The 14,941-nt window shown below is 33.2% G+C and overlaps 1 protein-coding gene across 9 annotated transcripts in view; it reads left to right on the top strand.

Moving 5' to 3' along the window:
* LOC148605553 (uncharacterized) overlaps positions 1–8,089 on the top strand; it is a 117,605-nt gene extending 109,516 nt beyond the window's left edge. For all 9 annotated transcript variants that reach the window (XM_088548462.1, XM_088548464.1, XM_088548463.1 and 6 more), the window contains 2 exons: positions 4,128–4,244; positions 7,527–8,089. In XM_088548462.1, the coding sequence (XP_088404588.1) occupies positions 4,128–4,244; positions 7,527–7,655 (246 nt within the window). In that variant the 3' untranslated portion in view covers positions 7,656–8,089. The remainder of the gene's footprint in view (positions 1–4,127; positions 4,245–7,526) is intronic.
* The last annotated feature ends 6,852 nt before the right edge of the window (positions 8,090–14,941 follow it).

Genomic DNA, 14,941 nt, shown 5'->3' with positions numbered 1-14,941 from the left:
CCCTTTTTTCCTTTCATCATCATCATTTCATGTTCATTTTATCATCCCATTTCATGTCCATCGCCTGAATATAGCAGAAATATTGCTGCTTGGGCGTTAAACCCCAGTAATCAATCAATCAACTGATAGGTCAACAATTTGTAAATATAAATTACGTGCCCACTCCCTAGCAATAGAGAAAGGTCGCTATAAAAATATCCCTCAAAATAACAGAATTTGCAGAAAATGTACCACTGGGCAAATAGAAGATAAATTGCACTTCTTTATTCATTGTCTAGCCTACAATTCATATAGAAAAGAACTAATTACTAAGCTTAAAAATAATAATGAAAACTTAACTCATTAACAAAAAACAAAATACAATTTGTTTTGAATAGCAGCTCAATAATAGTCCTCAAGGCTTTCATTGAATGCATCAATAAATAACAAGACCACTTACCTTGAATTGTTGAAATAATGAGATGTTAAGACACTTGGTTTTCAAAATATTTAATATTAAACCCCAAATTATTATGTAATTATTCATAATTTGACAATGTTTTTTTTTTAACATGCCTCCTATTAAGTAAATAAACACACAAATAATAACTGCTATTATGATGAAAGGTTATTTGTAGATACGTTTTTATAAAAAAAAAAAAAGCAATTTGTACTTTTCTTTATTTGAATTCTGGGTTTATTTATTTGTCTTCCATTAAGATGTGGGGTGATGTCATCACAGTTTAACTTGAATGTATAAACGGCAATAACAAATATACCCTATCACAAGTAAAGGCAGTTTTTTTTTCACCTAAATCCAATCTTTTTCAAGTACTCGCTATTATCATAACCGAGTACTGATGTATTAAGCTTCATATCTATTTTAATTAGGTGAGCTTAAATAGCTCTTTTTGTCAGATATTACAGATTGTATCATTCAGTCTTTGAGCCAGTGTTTCTAATTTGTGTGTGTGTGTTATAATTATAGGTTTCATGGTGTGATATTTAGTGACATTCAACTTTCATCAATTATAAAACCTTTTTCTCTATGATTATTTTGAAAAAATTTGGACACTTTACATTCAGCATCTGTCAAAGCAGAAAAGCGATCGTCCGTCTATAGGATATGTAAGTCTCATCACGTGACTCCGTGGTTTCATAAGAATGGTTCCTCATCTACCATTCAAATGCATGGAGATTCATCATTAACTTAGCGTTGAGTTCAATATAAAAAGCAAAATATCTTTCTGTGTGAAAATACCGATAAAAAATGACAAATATCTTGTTCTACAGGATTAAAATGTTAAGAAAAGCATAAAATAGTGGATTTAGCATTGTGATACAGGGTTTCGATTTCCTGGAAGTAAACAATAAAATGCAAATCGGTCAGAATTTCAATATGTTCTACATTGGAGATTCCGGAATGGAAACTAAAGCTAGATCGAGACTTACAAACCCTATGGCGTCACCAATAGTGTCGGGATAACAACATTAGCAACGGTTTAATTTTACTTTTGACCAATCGGGTTTTATAGAAAATGATACACAACAACTGTTATTTTATATTACTAGTTCATATTATTTTTTCCGTGGTGTGATATTGCAAAAAGTTAGCCAACAAGATGTAGATGAAATGGTCAAATAATAGAGCATTGTGGATAATGCTTGTCTTGCAGGGATCTCCCCAATATGTATTTGGTGTCATCCCAGTTGTCCCACATTTTATAATTACAGGTAAAAATGTGTGGGACAAGTGGGAATTGTGTACATGTTAATTAGTTGTTTTCACACCCTTATTACAATAGATAATTATGTATAGTCTTTTTCTGAATATTATCTGATTGTATTATGTAGTATCTATAGATAAATTGTTCCTGAAGTATATTTATTGCTATAAATTATGTAACTTATTATAAAATAAAATAGATCTTTTCCAATCCTTTGTACTGATGCCTGGTAACAGAGGGAGATATTCCATGTGGATAGTTTGAATGCATTTTGAACTGTGCTTTTTGATGATGCTTTTTCCATATTAATATTTTTCTCCTTGGGTGATAATTGAAACAACAATAATTTTTTCTAATATTTATTAATTGCTTTATGATATATTTCAATATTTATGAAAATAACAAGATTCACAAAAATTAACAGAGAATGATAATAATGCACTATTACAGTATAAAACAAACAGTAAAATGTTCATACACTTCTACCCAAGGTGAATAAGCTGAGATGCTGCATCAGCATAATTGACAACTGTGATTTCCCCGTTGCGTAGTCTTTGTTTGAGTAGTTGCAGTCTGTTGTCAATATTTCTGTATTTGCGGCGCTTTCTTGTTGGTAGTCCCCCTGCTCTAATTTGGATGATATTTACTTCATTGGCTGACTGGATCTGCTTGAGATGAGAATGAATGTGTAGATGTTCGGATGTGCCTGCTGTATTTGTTTCTTAATCTTGGAATGCCATCCCTCTAAGTGGTTGGTTGTTCTGGATTCATCATGGTCAAAGTGGTTCCAGATTTGCTGATCAGACTCTACCCACTGCGTTGTTACATAGTCTGTAAATGGTATTGTGTTGATGTTAATATCGGCATTTTCCAAGTCAGTCAAAGCATTAAACCACACATCTTCTACACTCTGCAGAGGAACTAAGGGTAGCACTGCTGCTCTGCGTACCAGTGTCTTGATGACTTCATTTTCTTTGTACTGTGTTTGTAGTCCTGATTGCTGTGTCTTCCTCCAAATACACTGCGTGAAATGAAAAAAACACCCTCGAATTGTAATGCTAGGAAAGACAGTCTTTGCTGCATTGATTGTCGCAGTCTCGAAGTCCAGAACAAAAGTTGAAGGCTGAAGTTGAAGTTGCTGGTTTGTGCAGTTGGTATGTACAATACTAAAAAACCTTCTGTAAACGTCTTCACTCTTGCCAGGGAGTAGACCATAAACAAGAGGATACATCTGACCATTTACTTTGCTATGAATTGTGCAGAGTTGAGTAAATACAGAAGGGCAGGTGAAGAATGTACCATCTCCAAAGATGGTGTCGTTATTGGCTAGTAGTTGAAGATTCTGTTGCGTTGCGAAGACCAATATGCGTTGTCCATTGTTGTCATCTGCAAGAAGGAACTGTTCACCAGCTGATGTTTGGGTCCATTGACCTTGTAAATCAATGTCGTTGGTTGATGTTGGCAACTTTGGTAGTAGACGGGAACGTTGTCTATAAAGTATGCTTCTAGAAGACTGGAATGTTGGTAGTTTTTCAACCATATTTTGTACTTCTTCATTCCATTCAGGTGTTCTCAATTTTGCTACCTCTTCATCATAGAGTTTTGGTACAGCTGTTGCTTCTTCTCTACATCTTTTTTTGATTGTGTTAACACCTTTGCTGCCTCTAACTTATATGGCTCTGCTCTGTGGTTGTGTTGAATGTTGTAACCTACTGGTATGTTGTTTAAGGTTCTTATAGTAGCTGGGCATGTTCTGACAGCACACCGCCAGTAAACCCTTTCTTCACGACGATTCTTTACCTGGAAACGGTAATTGTTGTAAACAAGACTTTGTCCACCTCTACTGTTCTCTATGAATTCTGTGTTTAGTTGTGCATTAGCCATTTTGACTTTGATTCAAGTTGACATTTTTACTTTCTATATATACCTCTTTTGAGATGTGTTCACATTGATTTCAACAAGCTGAAGTGGCATGTTGCTCATAAGCAAGCCCACTTAGAAAGAAATTGATTAGCTAATTAATGTGGTCAGTTATTAAAAGTTATTATATGACTGCTGGTTTAATTAGTTAAAATGATTAACTTCACTTATTATTTTTATTATTATTATTTTTTTTAATTCCGATCAAAAATATGTATCTACATGTATATGACTAGATGGTGTTAGTGGAGTACTAGAAAAAGACTATAACTTTGTCAAAACACTAATTAATTATTTGTTGTTATAAGAATGTTGGACAACTGGGAATATAGTTTTTTTTACAAATGTTGGACAAATGGGAATAAACCATGTATTTAGCTGTAGTTTATTGAATTAACAAAACACTTTTCTTTTTTCCTCAATCAAACAATAATAGTCCTAACAACATAATATAACTTACGGGATGATTGTTTATCAGGTAATTATTTCTCTTCTTTTCAGTTATCACCTATTGTGGAAGATTTCAGAGATCTGATTTTTCTAGCTATAGATTATGGTAAACAAGACATAGTTCAAAGATTTGCAGACATTGGTGCTGACTTAAACAGAACAGAAAAGGTAACAACATATAACAATTTGTGGATTATTTGACCTTAAGAGTCTTGGTCCAAACAAAAGACCATCTCTCCCCAGACCCTTTATAAACGTGCATAAAGCACTGCTGCCAAACTTGCCTGTGCTTCAATTTTTTCAAACCTTGTGAAATGTAATGTTTCTGAATAACATTAAACAATAATTTTGCTTATATTATATCCCCACTCAACGATTGGGTGGTTCATTGGCATCACCTTCTCCGTACGCCATGTCATCCATCAAAGGCATACTTTTGAATGGGATAAATAATGGGCTTTAAATGCTATTAATCACCTTTTTTAACCTTGGAACATGAGACAGTTATTAAAATTGTATCTAAATACCTAATAGGTATAAATATTGTTAAAGTAAGATTTCTTTGTAAAGGAGACGTCATTTTATAAACGTTTATACTTAAAAAAAAACTATAGCATGTTAAAATAACAAAGGTTTTCTCACCAGGTTAGCACTTATATAAGTTAAGAATGGGTATTCCTTGCAATAACAACTGACATTCTATCGTCTGAGCAACCAAATCTGGACTCAATTTGTGAAATAATCTGATCAAAACTTGATATAAAAGGCATAAAGTCCATCTGCATTGGGGCTTACTACAAACCACAAAAAAGTGACATTGAGAGCAAAAATGAACTTAGAAAATCGCTACAGAATATTCCAGCAAATAGCCAAATCTGGTTACTCGGTGATTTCAACCTACCTAAGTATGACTGGGATAAGGAAGAAATTAAACCAAATTGTAACTATGTCAACACCTATCACAATTTTCTGGACATTATATAAGATCATAACTTAGAACAAGTGGTCAAAATTCCAACTAGACAAGAAAACATCCCAGACTTATTTTTTGCAAACCAGCCATTAACGGTTCAGAATATAAAAAACTCTTCCAAGCTTTGCAACATCAGACCATGATATTGTATTCCAAGAGCTCAATATTCCTATAGGTAGAAAGCACAAAACACCAAGAACAATACACCAGTACAAAAAACGCAGACTGTCAAAAAATAAGATCTGAAGTAACAAAATTTAAAGAAACATATTTTGCAAATCAAACACCATCAAATACTACTGAGGACAGATGGACTACCATCAAAACCAATAAAGAAAGTATTATAAAAAATCACATTCCACAAAAGACAATCAGATCAAAGCAAGATATTCCATGGCTTGACTTTAAAGAAAGAGGTTAATAAGCAAGAGAGACCGCACTCATAAACAATTAAAAACATGCAAACCTGAGAAAAATGTAGATAAAATACAAATCCATCAAAAACCAAGTGCAACAAAAACTCAGACAGTCATTTTTGGACCACATTGACAAAATTATAACAGAGGATAGCAAAACAGGAGACACAAAACCAGGAAAAAAGTTTTGGTAATTTGTGAAAAACCAGAAGAGTGAAAATATTGGAGTTGCCTTACTCAAAGTAAATGGTATAACAAAAACAACACCAATAGAACAAGCTGAAGCACTCGAGCACCAATTCCATTCTGCATTTACAACGCCTAAACCACTAATATTAAGCAACATCTGCGAACTTCAAAACAACAGGTCAGGCCAACACCAACATGAGATGGATGAGATCACTATAACACCAGAGGGTACATCAAAATTGCTAAAAAAACTTAAATCCCTCAAAAGCCATTGGCCCAGACAATTTATCACCACATTTCCTAAAAGAGGTTTGCAATGAAATTGCACCTGTTATAACAGACCTTTTCAACTCTTCTCTTAACACAGGTCAAGTACCAAACGATTGGCTAGAAGCACTAGTAACACCGGTCTTCAAGTACAAAACAATTGGCTAGAAGCACTAGTAACACCAGTCTTCTAGAAAGGATCAAAATCAAAACCAGAAAACTACCAACCAATCAACCTAGTAAAGTACTCGTACACATTGTACTATCATCAGTTATGAAACACCTTGACAAACATAGCCTTTTATATCCAGTGCAACATGGTTTGAGATCAAAAGTCAGCTGTGAAACCCAACTCATTTACACAACAAAAATTGATGAAATGGTCAGTAGCAAAAAAACTGATGCTGCTGTAATGCAAAGCGGTTGATAAGGTCGACCATCAGAGACTCAGTTCAAAGCATTAATGCATGGGAGTAATAACAAAACAGCTAATTGGGTCAATGCATAGCTGTTAAACTGCTCACAGAAAGTGGCAGTTGATGGTCAGACCTCAAACAGCTGTCCGGTACTGTCAGGCATACCACAAGGCTCTGTTCTCTGTCCTGTCTATTTTTAATTTACATAAATAACATGCCAAACACCGACAAAAGCAATGTACTCTTCTTTGCAGATGACATAATTGTTTATCTGACTATATCAACCATAGCTGATTACAATACCCTTCAAAAATTGGAACAATGGGAGAATGAATGGCTCATGTCTTTTAATCCAGGCAAATGTGAATTATATGAATCACAAGAAAGCAAAAACCAGTAATTTTAAACTACACTCTTCAAAATAAGATCCTCAAAACAACTGAAAAAGCGAAATAGTTAGGTGTAACATTAACAAAACATCTCACATGGAACAGTCATATTAAACACAATCTCAAATAAGGCAAACTCATTAAACGTAATATCAGATCTAACAGCATCAAAACAAAGGAAACAGCATACAAAACTTACGTAAGACCAAAACTTGAATATCGCAGCATTATTTGGAACCCATGGCAAAACCAACTTGCCCAAAAATAAGAAATGATACAAAGAGCTGCAAGGTACACTTCACACCAGTACGACTCTCAAAGTAGGGTAAGTGCTATGCTTACACAACTGAAATGGGCAACATTACAGCAAAGACGTGACCTAACATCTGTCATCATGATTTATAAAATCACACACCAACTTGTAAATATCATAGTACCACCAAACTATTTAATACCAACACGAGAACATAAATTTTACAGCCATCCTCTCACACAAATTACCATTCAAACTCATTTTCCCCATTCAATAAAGTTGTGGAATTCCCTACCATATCAGATGGCAACTAGCCCAGACCTAGACTCATTCAAGGCTGGTGCTAAATCGCATTTGTTCATGTAAATAATAGTCTGTTTTTATCCTATATATAAAAAATATTTTTTTTAAAAATGTAACGTATTGTGTATATACAACAAAAATGTAGTTTAAGAAGGCTTTCCATTTTGCAATTAAGTGAACTTGTACTGAAGATGTATGAGCCTGATCAAGAACAAATCTAATCTGGGTTTTCTTAATATTTTAGTATGCTTGTTGTGATGAAAGTGGAGAAGAAAGAATTTCACTAAAAGACATGACTGCAATAGAAAGAGCTACACAACTTGGATTTATTGAGTTAGCTAGCTATTTACAGAGAAGAGGACAGACAAAATGATTAGTGGACAGGAATAATGTTAATAATTTACCGTAGATACAATTAGAAATCTTATTTATGTAAAAGCATGTGAAATATTGATTGGGGAAAGTATACCCGTCTTGCATGTGATCTTACCATTAACTCTGCCAGCAAATTTATTATCCAACTTCCTGATAGAAATTAAAGTGTATGCTTGCTTATCATGAATTTGACACTTAAACTATCGGCACAATTGAGAACTTTAACCATAGTATACTTATATCTTTTAGTAACTTTTGTTGAAGTGGTTTATAAACACAGTTTCATCCATATTGAAATACGAATGAATTTCATCCATAATTTAAAATGGATCTTGTCATGTATCTCCCAAAGGCCTAGTGGGTGTGTACAGTAATTATGGAGATGTAGAGGGCCAAAGAAATATGACTTAATAAAAAAAAACGTATTAAAAATGTCAGTATTCCACAGGGGTAAGATATAAATTATAGGAGTAGTATACCTATACATGGCTTGTCAAGATATCTTGATCCTATAGGCTTTTTTGACGGTATGTTTTTTCTTTACAGTTTTCTCGGCTCCTACTTTTCACACCATTGTTTTATGCTTTGACAGTAGCCTTATATGGAAGTACAATATCATGGGAACATCTTCCTGCTTAATTGTCTTTTTAACTGAACTGGATTAAACGACTTACAGGATTGTTATGAAAATTAATGGAATGTTTAATTACTATATTGGGATGTGCATACATTGTCAGGAGTTTATGTTTGAACAAATATTTTAGTTATGACCGTTGGAACAATTTTAGCAAACCTTGGTTTGATGCGATGTTGACAACTCTTCCTTAAGGTCTTGAAGGACTTTGCTTAATTTATCCGCCATAAAGAGTAATCAAGAAAACCAAGCTTTTAGCAGAAATCAAAAGATCCCAATCTAGAGATAAAGACCAGACAGGGAAAACAGACGCACAAAACAAAAAACTTAAAATAATCAAAATAATACGGTAAAGAAACAAAATAAACTGGGACTCCACTAAAAACTTGGAGTGTGGACAAACTGTACTGGTAGGATAAGCGTTCTTTGCTTTTTTGATATGCCGTAACGAACCACGAGTTCATGATAACGACCATAAAACTACTGTAGTAATGACTTCAATCTCATGTTAAAATAACCCTGTTCTGGGACCCTAATTGTAAGAAGTCTTCCACGGTACAAAAAGTATGTGTAGTTACAGCAACCTCTGCAATAGCGTATGAGTTATGATATGAAGTAGATACAAAATGAAAGCGATAAAATAATGGAGAAAGAAAATAAACCAACAAGGGAAGACAGTATCTCGGAACATCATAAAATAAATGATATTTTGCTGAAAAGAGGTTCACTTGTTCAAATTTGATGTGCACTTTTTGTGGTGGACGCGTTTTTCAACAAACGATTGGCATTCCAATGGAAACAAATTGTGCTCCTCTACTTGCTGACCTTTTCCTCCATTCTTATAGCTGATCTGATCCAAAAGAAAGAATATTATTGAGCTATATCCTTTAATCTCGGTTTCCGCTTTATAGATAAAGTATTATCTTTAAGAGTAATCAAGGGAACCAAGGTTGTAGCGGTATTCAAAAGAATGCAATCTAGGGACCAAGACCAGACATGGAAAACAGACATACACTACAAAGAACATAAAGTAACTAAAATCATACATACAATAACAAAAACAAATGAGCTACTCGGACTCCACTAACAATCCTAATTTGGGGGATTTGAGATAAATGATAATACAGACACTGTGAAGTCAGCCTCATGTCTTGACCTTCTTTTTTTTTATATATTTTATTTGTTTTTTCAGTCAGGCTTTTACATCATCCCCTCCATCACCACCTGACAAGGGTGTATTGAGGATTTGCATTGAAAAACACAGAAATTTGAAGCATGACTATACTTATTATGAAATATAATACACATTAATCAAAAATATACCTATTGAAAAAAAAAAAAAACTCTCTCTCTCTCTTGTATACAGCACATTCACACTTCTGTATCAGTATTAATATTACAATACCATTACAGCTACTTTGTAATGTTTAATACATGTACATAGAATACTTATATCTGCTATGGAAATATGTGTCTTAGAGGGGCCCATCGATTTTCAATTTTGACCATATTGTTCTGATTTGCTGAAACTTGTTCTAGTTTATATAAGTAATTTAATTTGGACTTTAATTCCACAAATGAAGGGATTTTTTCCTTCAGCTTACAATGATAGATATAATTCTTTACAACTACAATATAGAAGTTTAAAAAGGGGGTTCCAGAAGGATAACCAAGAATTATGCTTTGTCTATCCAAATCAGAATCAATGTAATAAATCTTAATTTTTTGTGATAATATATTCCAAAAATATTTTATAATTCTACAATCAAAAAACAAATGTTCCAGTGTTTCTTCTTCATGTTTACAAAATGTACAATATTTTGTGTCTTTCAAATGTATCTTATATAAAAACTTATTTGTTAAGAATTGCACGCAAAATTTTACATTGAAATGTCTTCAAATATGTGTGCTTACACATCTTATGTAAGAGTACAAAATACTTAGAAAAGTCAAGTATCTCAAGTTCCAAAATATTCCCCCATTTTACAAGCTTTTCTGTGGGAGCATAAAACACTACATTCCTCATATTTCTATAAGCAAATTTTGCTTTTTTAACAGCAAGTATGGATCTCAGGAAAGGATCTTCAGCCCTGAAATTCTGCAGATCAATTCTTCCTATATTCATTCGAACATATTCTTTTACATAACGAGGTATTCTTGACAATAAGCTATAATATTTCATAAAGTTATTACTCATAATCTTGTCTTTGATTTAACAAACGTAAAAAAAATCTTTTGTAGTTACATCTATGACATCACATATATTCTCCACACCATAATTTTTCCATGCACTATAATATCTTATTTCCTCACAGGGAATAAAATTCAAAATATCTAATGAAAAGAAGTCTTCTATACACGTTCTTGTAACTTTTGGTTTAGCAGAAGCTAAGCTATATAAAATATCTCTCCAAAATGGATTGTTAAACTTAATTCCAATTTCACTTATCTTGTCAGCTTGAAGCTGAAATACACGTTCATCTCCATACTCATTCAAATCATACAATAGTATCTTTTGCCATGAACTTGTTTAATTACTAAAATATCTGTTAATCCAACTAAGTTTTAGATTAGAAATAAAAGATGGAACATGAATCATCTTAAGCCCACCTTGATCAAAGTGTTTCTCTTGATACGATCTGATTTTCCATTCCAAATAAATCGAAAAAATAAAGTATTAAGATAGTTAAGTTTATTCTCTGACAAGTTAGGCAAAGATGTAAAAAGATGAATAAGTTTTGGGATTGCTAAAGTTTTCACAACTGTGATCTTGCCCATAAGGGTAGGCTTTCTATGTTCCCAGCTCTTTAATATTTTGGAAACATCCTTTATTTTCTTTGAAAAATTTATATCTAACATGCTCTTCAAATCTAAGTCCAAGCCTAAAACACGAAAGTTTGAATGTGACCATTTTAAATCATATTTTGGATTTATTTACCTTCAACCCAGAAATTTTGTAAAAGGAGTCAAAACATGTCAATGATTCATTTAATGAAGCTTCTGTTCCATCTAGCGTCAGAAAAGTGTCGTCAGCATACTGACTTACTAATGGTTCTGTATCATTAATAATAACACCTCGTATATTTTCATTTGCCTTCAATTTCATGGCTAGCAACTCAACACCAATGATAAAGATGTAGGGTGACAACGGGTCACCTTGTCTACACCCTCTCTCTAAGTCAAAAAAGTTTGACATATGACCATTATTGATCACACAGCTTTTTGCTCCAGAGTACAGGATCTTAAACCAATTACAGAAAGAATTACCAAAATTGAAACTTTGCAATGCTTTGGTTATAAAATCCCACTCTATAGAGTCAAATGCTTTTTCAAAATCGATTAGCAGCAATAACCCTGATTTGTTATTTTCTTCTAAATAATGCATGAGATCATACAAAAGTCTCGTGTTTTCTCCGATAGATCTATCCTTCATGAAACCCTTTTGAGTATCACTAATAATAAATGGAAGTACAGACTTGACCCGATTAGCTAATACAGCGGAAGCAAATTTCAGGTCAGTATTTAAGAGACGGATAGGTCTCCAGTTGCTCATAAACCTTCGATCCTTATCTTCCTTCGGTAAACATGTTATGACTCCTTGGTATTGAAAGAGAGAAAATTTTCCCGATTCATACCTATAGTACAGGGACCTATATAAAAAAGGTCCAATATCACGCCAGAAAAATTTATAAAAATCGACATTATAACCATCGGAGCCTGGACTTTTCCCATTACACATACCCTTTAATGATTCAGAACATTCAGAAAATAACAAGTTACCTTCACATATGTTTTTTCTGATCTTCTGTCAACTTGACATTATGCTCAAAAAAGGACTGATCAGATCTATCAATTGGTTTTGAGGAGTAAAGCTTTTTGTAGAAATTCTCTTCTTCGAATAAAATGCTTGATTGATCTGATAGGTGATTCCCCTTATCGTCAATCAGCTCTGAAATAGTCTTTTTGACTGAATGTTTCTTTTCTAACTTGCAAAAATATTGTGTGCACTACTCCCCATTTTCATGCCAGTTAGCACGAGATCGCAGTAATAACCCAGATATATAATCATCTCTCCTCTGTTCAAGTTCTAGCTTTTATTCATTCAATGACTCTAGAATTCTGTCATTGGGACTAATATTCATAGTATTCTCTAAAGTTTTTCTCAAGTTTTGATTTTCTAATGCAATATTCTATAGATATACTTCATCTTGAGAACTTCAAAAAACACTGATCGTCACATTTTAGCTTGACGTCAAATAAGTTTTCCTTATCACCCTCTAGGTAATATTCTTCAACAGTATCACTGATACATTCTTTAACATAGAAGAGAATTGAACTTCCAGTATCCTTTCCCTCGTTTCTCAAGACTAGCAGAGAAAGAAAACAAAATTGCAGAATGGTCAGTCCTGTATCCGGGAATGATACTCGTAGACTTCATCAGAGAAAATATATCCTCTGAGACAAGAAAATAATCCAGACGACTTTGTCTAATCGGTGTAGGTGTCGCCAAGTATATCTTCTTGTATCAGGGTGACATGTTCTCCAAGGATCTACAAGCTCTAGGTTATTTTTCATCTCGTCTATTTTTTTTCTGACAAGCTAAATTTCTATTATACCGCATATTAAAGTTGTCAATGCTATAATCCTGAACTACATTCCAATCACCACAGAACAGAAAGTTAGTATTTTTTAAAGCAACTGCCTTCTGGTATATCTCGGTGAATAAAGCTGGCTCGTCTGTATTGAAACCGTATAAATTAACAAGGGTTAGTTTTTGCTCATACAGCTTTAGGTCTAAAATAATATATCGACCATTGGGGTCGATAATAGAATCATTAACAGTGTAATCAAGCCCTTGGCGAAATAATATACAAACCCCAGCACTTCTGTTACTATAGTGACTGAAATGACATTAACCTCCCCATTCGTCAGACCAGGCGGTCTCAACTTCCATTGAACTATGTGTCTCCTGAAGACATATGATAAAAGCTTTTTTCTCCTTTACCCAGTTAAATATATCAGTCCTCTTTTTTGCACTGGAGGCCATACCCCTTACATTTAATTAGATACATTAGTTTCCATAATAAATTAAAGTATAAGATTTGTTCAACAATAAAAGCAGCATATCAAAATTAATACAGAAAACATTCATACATTATCAACAAAGATGACAGCTCTATATTTTCGCTACTGAGAATAGTTAGCAATTCTAGTACTTACCAGCTACAGTTTGGCAAATATTCATGAAATAAGTAATTGTATTTTCAAGACATAAATCAATTGTATTGTCCAAAGATATTTAGAGAAAATCATTGATGAGAATTCATTTTTTTTTTAAATTACCATTCCATTATTCTATCGCATTTAAACCCTCTTGTATAGGTTTGAATAGGTAGATAAATGATTTGCAACATTTCACAATATATCAAAGATACAGAGTTGACAATCCAAAGTAAAAATGAAAGCAAAAATAGACACAACATGATAGTACTTATTGTCCCGTTCAACAAATGATTGATAGAATTGAGACACCACAACAACAGAGGTCTTGGACATGTGTTGTGGCCCCTCAATCCCAGCAGCAATCAAATGTGAACAAAGTACATACATGTTTGGAAAATATATAGATTATTATCAAGATTAACCTAACACAAACATATGTCCGTGTTAACATAAGTTCTATTAATTAAAAAAAATTATAATAATAATAAAAAAAAATAATAATAACAGAATACATTCATACTTACATAATCAAAAAACTGTTACCACAGAGATACAATGTATCGTCTCGCCTGTTGCACCTTTACAGTGAAAATTGTCTAAGTCAGTGGACCGTGACTATGGGGGCATATGATGTACATGCATACCAAATATCATTGGCCTACCATGAGTAGAAGTAGTTAAACAAACACAAGAAAAGACTCTTACATGCCCAACATGTATATATAAACAGTGCAAAATGTAAAAGTCAGTGGACCATGATGGTGGGGGCATATAGATAAATCGACCTTGGAATTGATCTACAATTGTACTGATGTACGTGCATACCAAATATCATTGGTCTACCATGAGTAGAAGTAGTTAAACAGAAGACAGAAGAAAAAACTCTTACAAACTGTGGACGCTACCACCGACACCAATGGAAACGCTATCCTTAAGTCTCGCCTTGCGCGACTTTCATCGCAGGCGAAACAATAACATAACACATTCAAACTTACATACATTATGAACGAAGATGAATTCGCACTACTGAGAATAGTTAGCAACTCTAGTACTTAACAGCTATAGTTTGGCAAATATTCATGAAATAAATAAGTGTTTTTTCAAGACGTAAATCAATTGTATTGTCCAAAGATATTTAGAGAAAATCATTGACGAGAATTAATATTTAAATAAAAAACTTTATATTCCAACATTCCATCACATTTAAACCCTTTTATATAGGTTTGAATAGGTAGATAAATTATTTGCAAAATTTCAAACTATAACAAGTTGACAATCCAAAGTAAAAATGAAAGCAAAAATAAACACAACATGATAGTACTTATTGTCCCGTTCAGCAAATGATTGATAGAATTGAGACACCACAACAACAGAGAAAATACTTGAAAGTTTCAATTTTAGCTCTTTATGTGGTAATATTAATTAAA

The sequence above is a fragment of the Perna viridis genome, chromosome 10 (assembly GCF_037379345.1).
Source record: "Perna viridis isolate PV_CMFRI_1.1 ecotype Kerala chromosome 10, ASM3737934v1, whole genome shotgun sequence".
Lineage (NCBI taxonomy): Eukaryota > Metazoa > Mollusca > Bivalvia > Mytilida > Mytilidae > Perna > Perna viridis.
The sequence above is the reverse complement of the archived record's forward strand: the minus strand, read 5'-3'. Positions and strand labels throughout refer to the sequence as shown.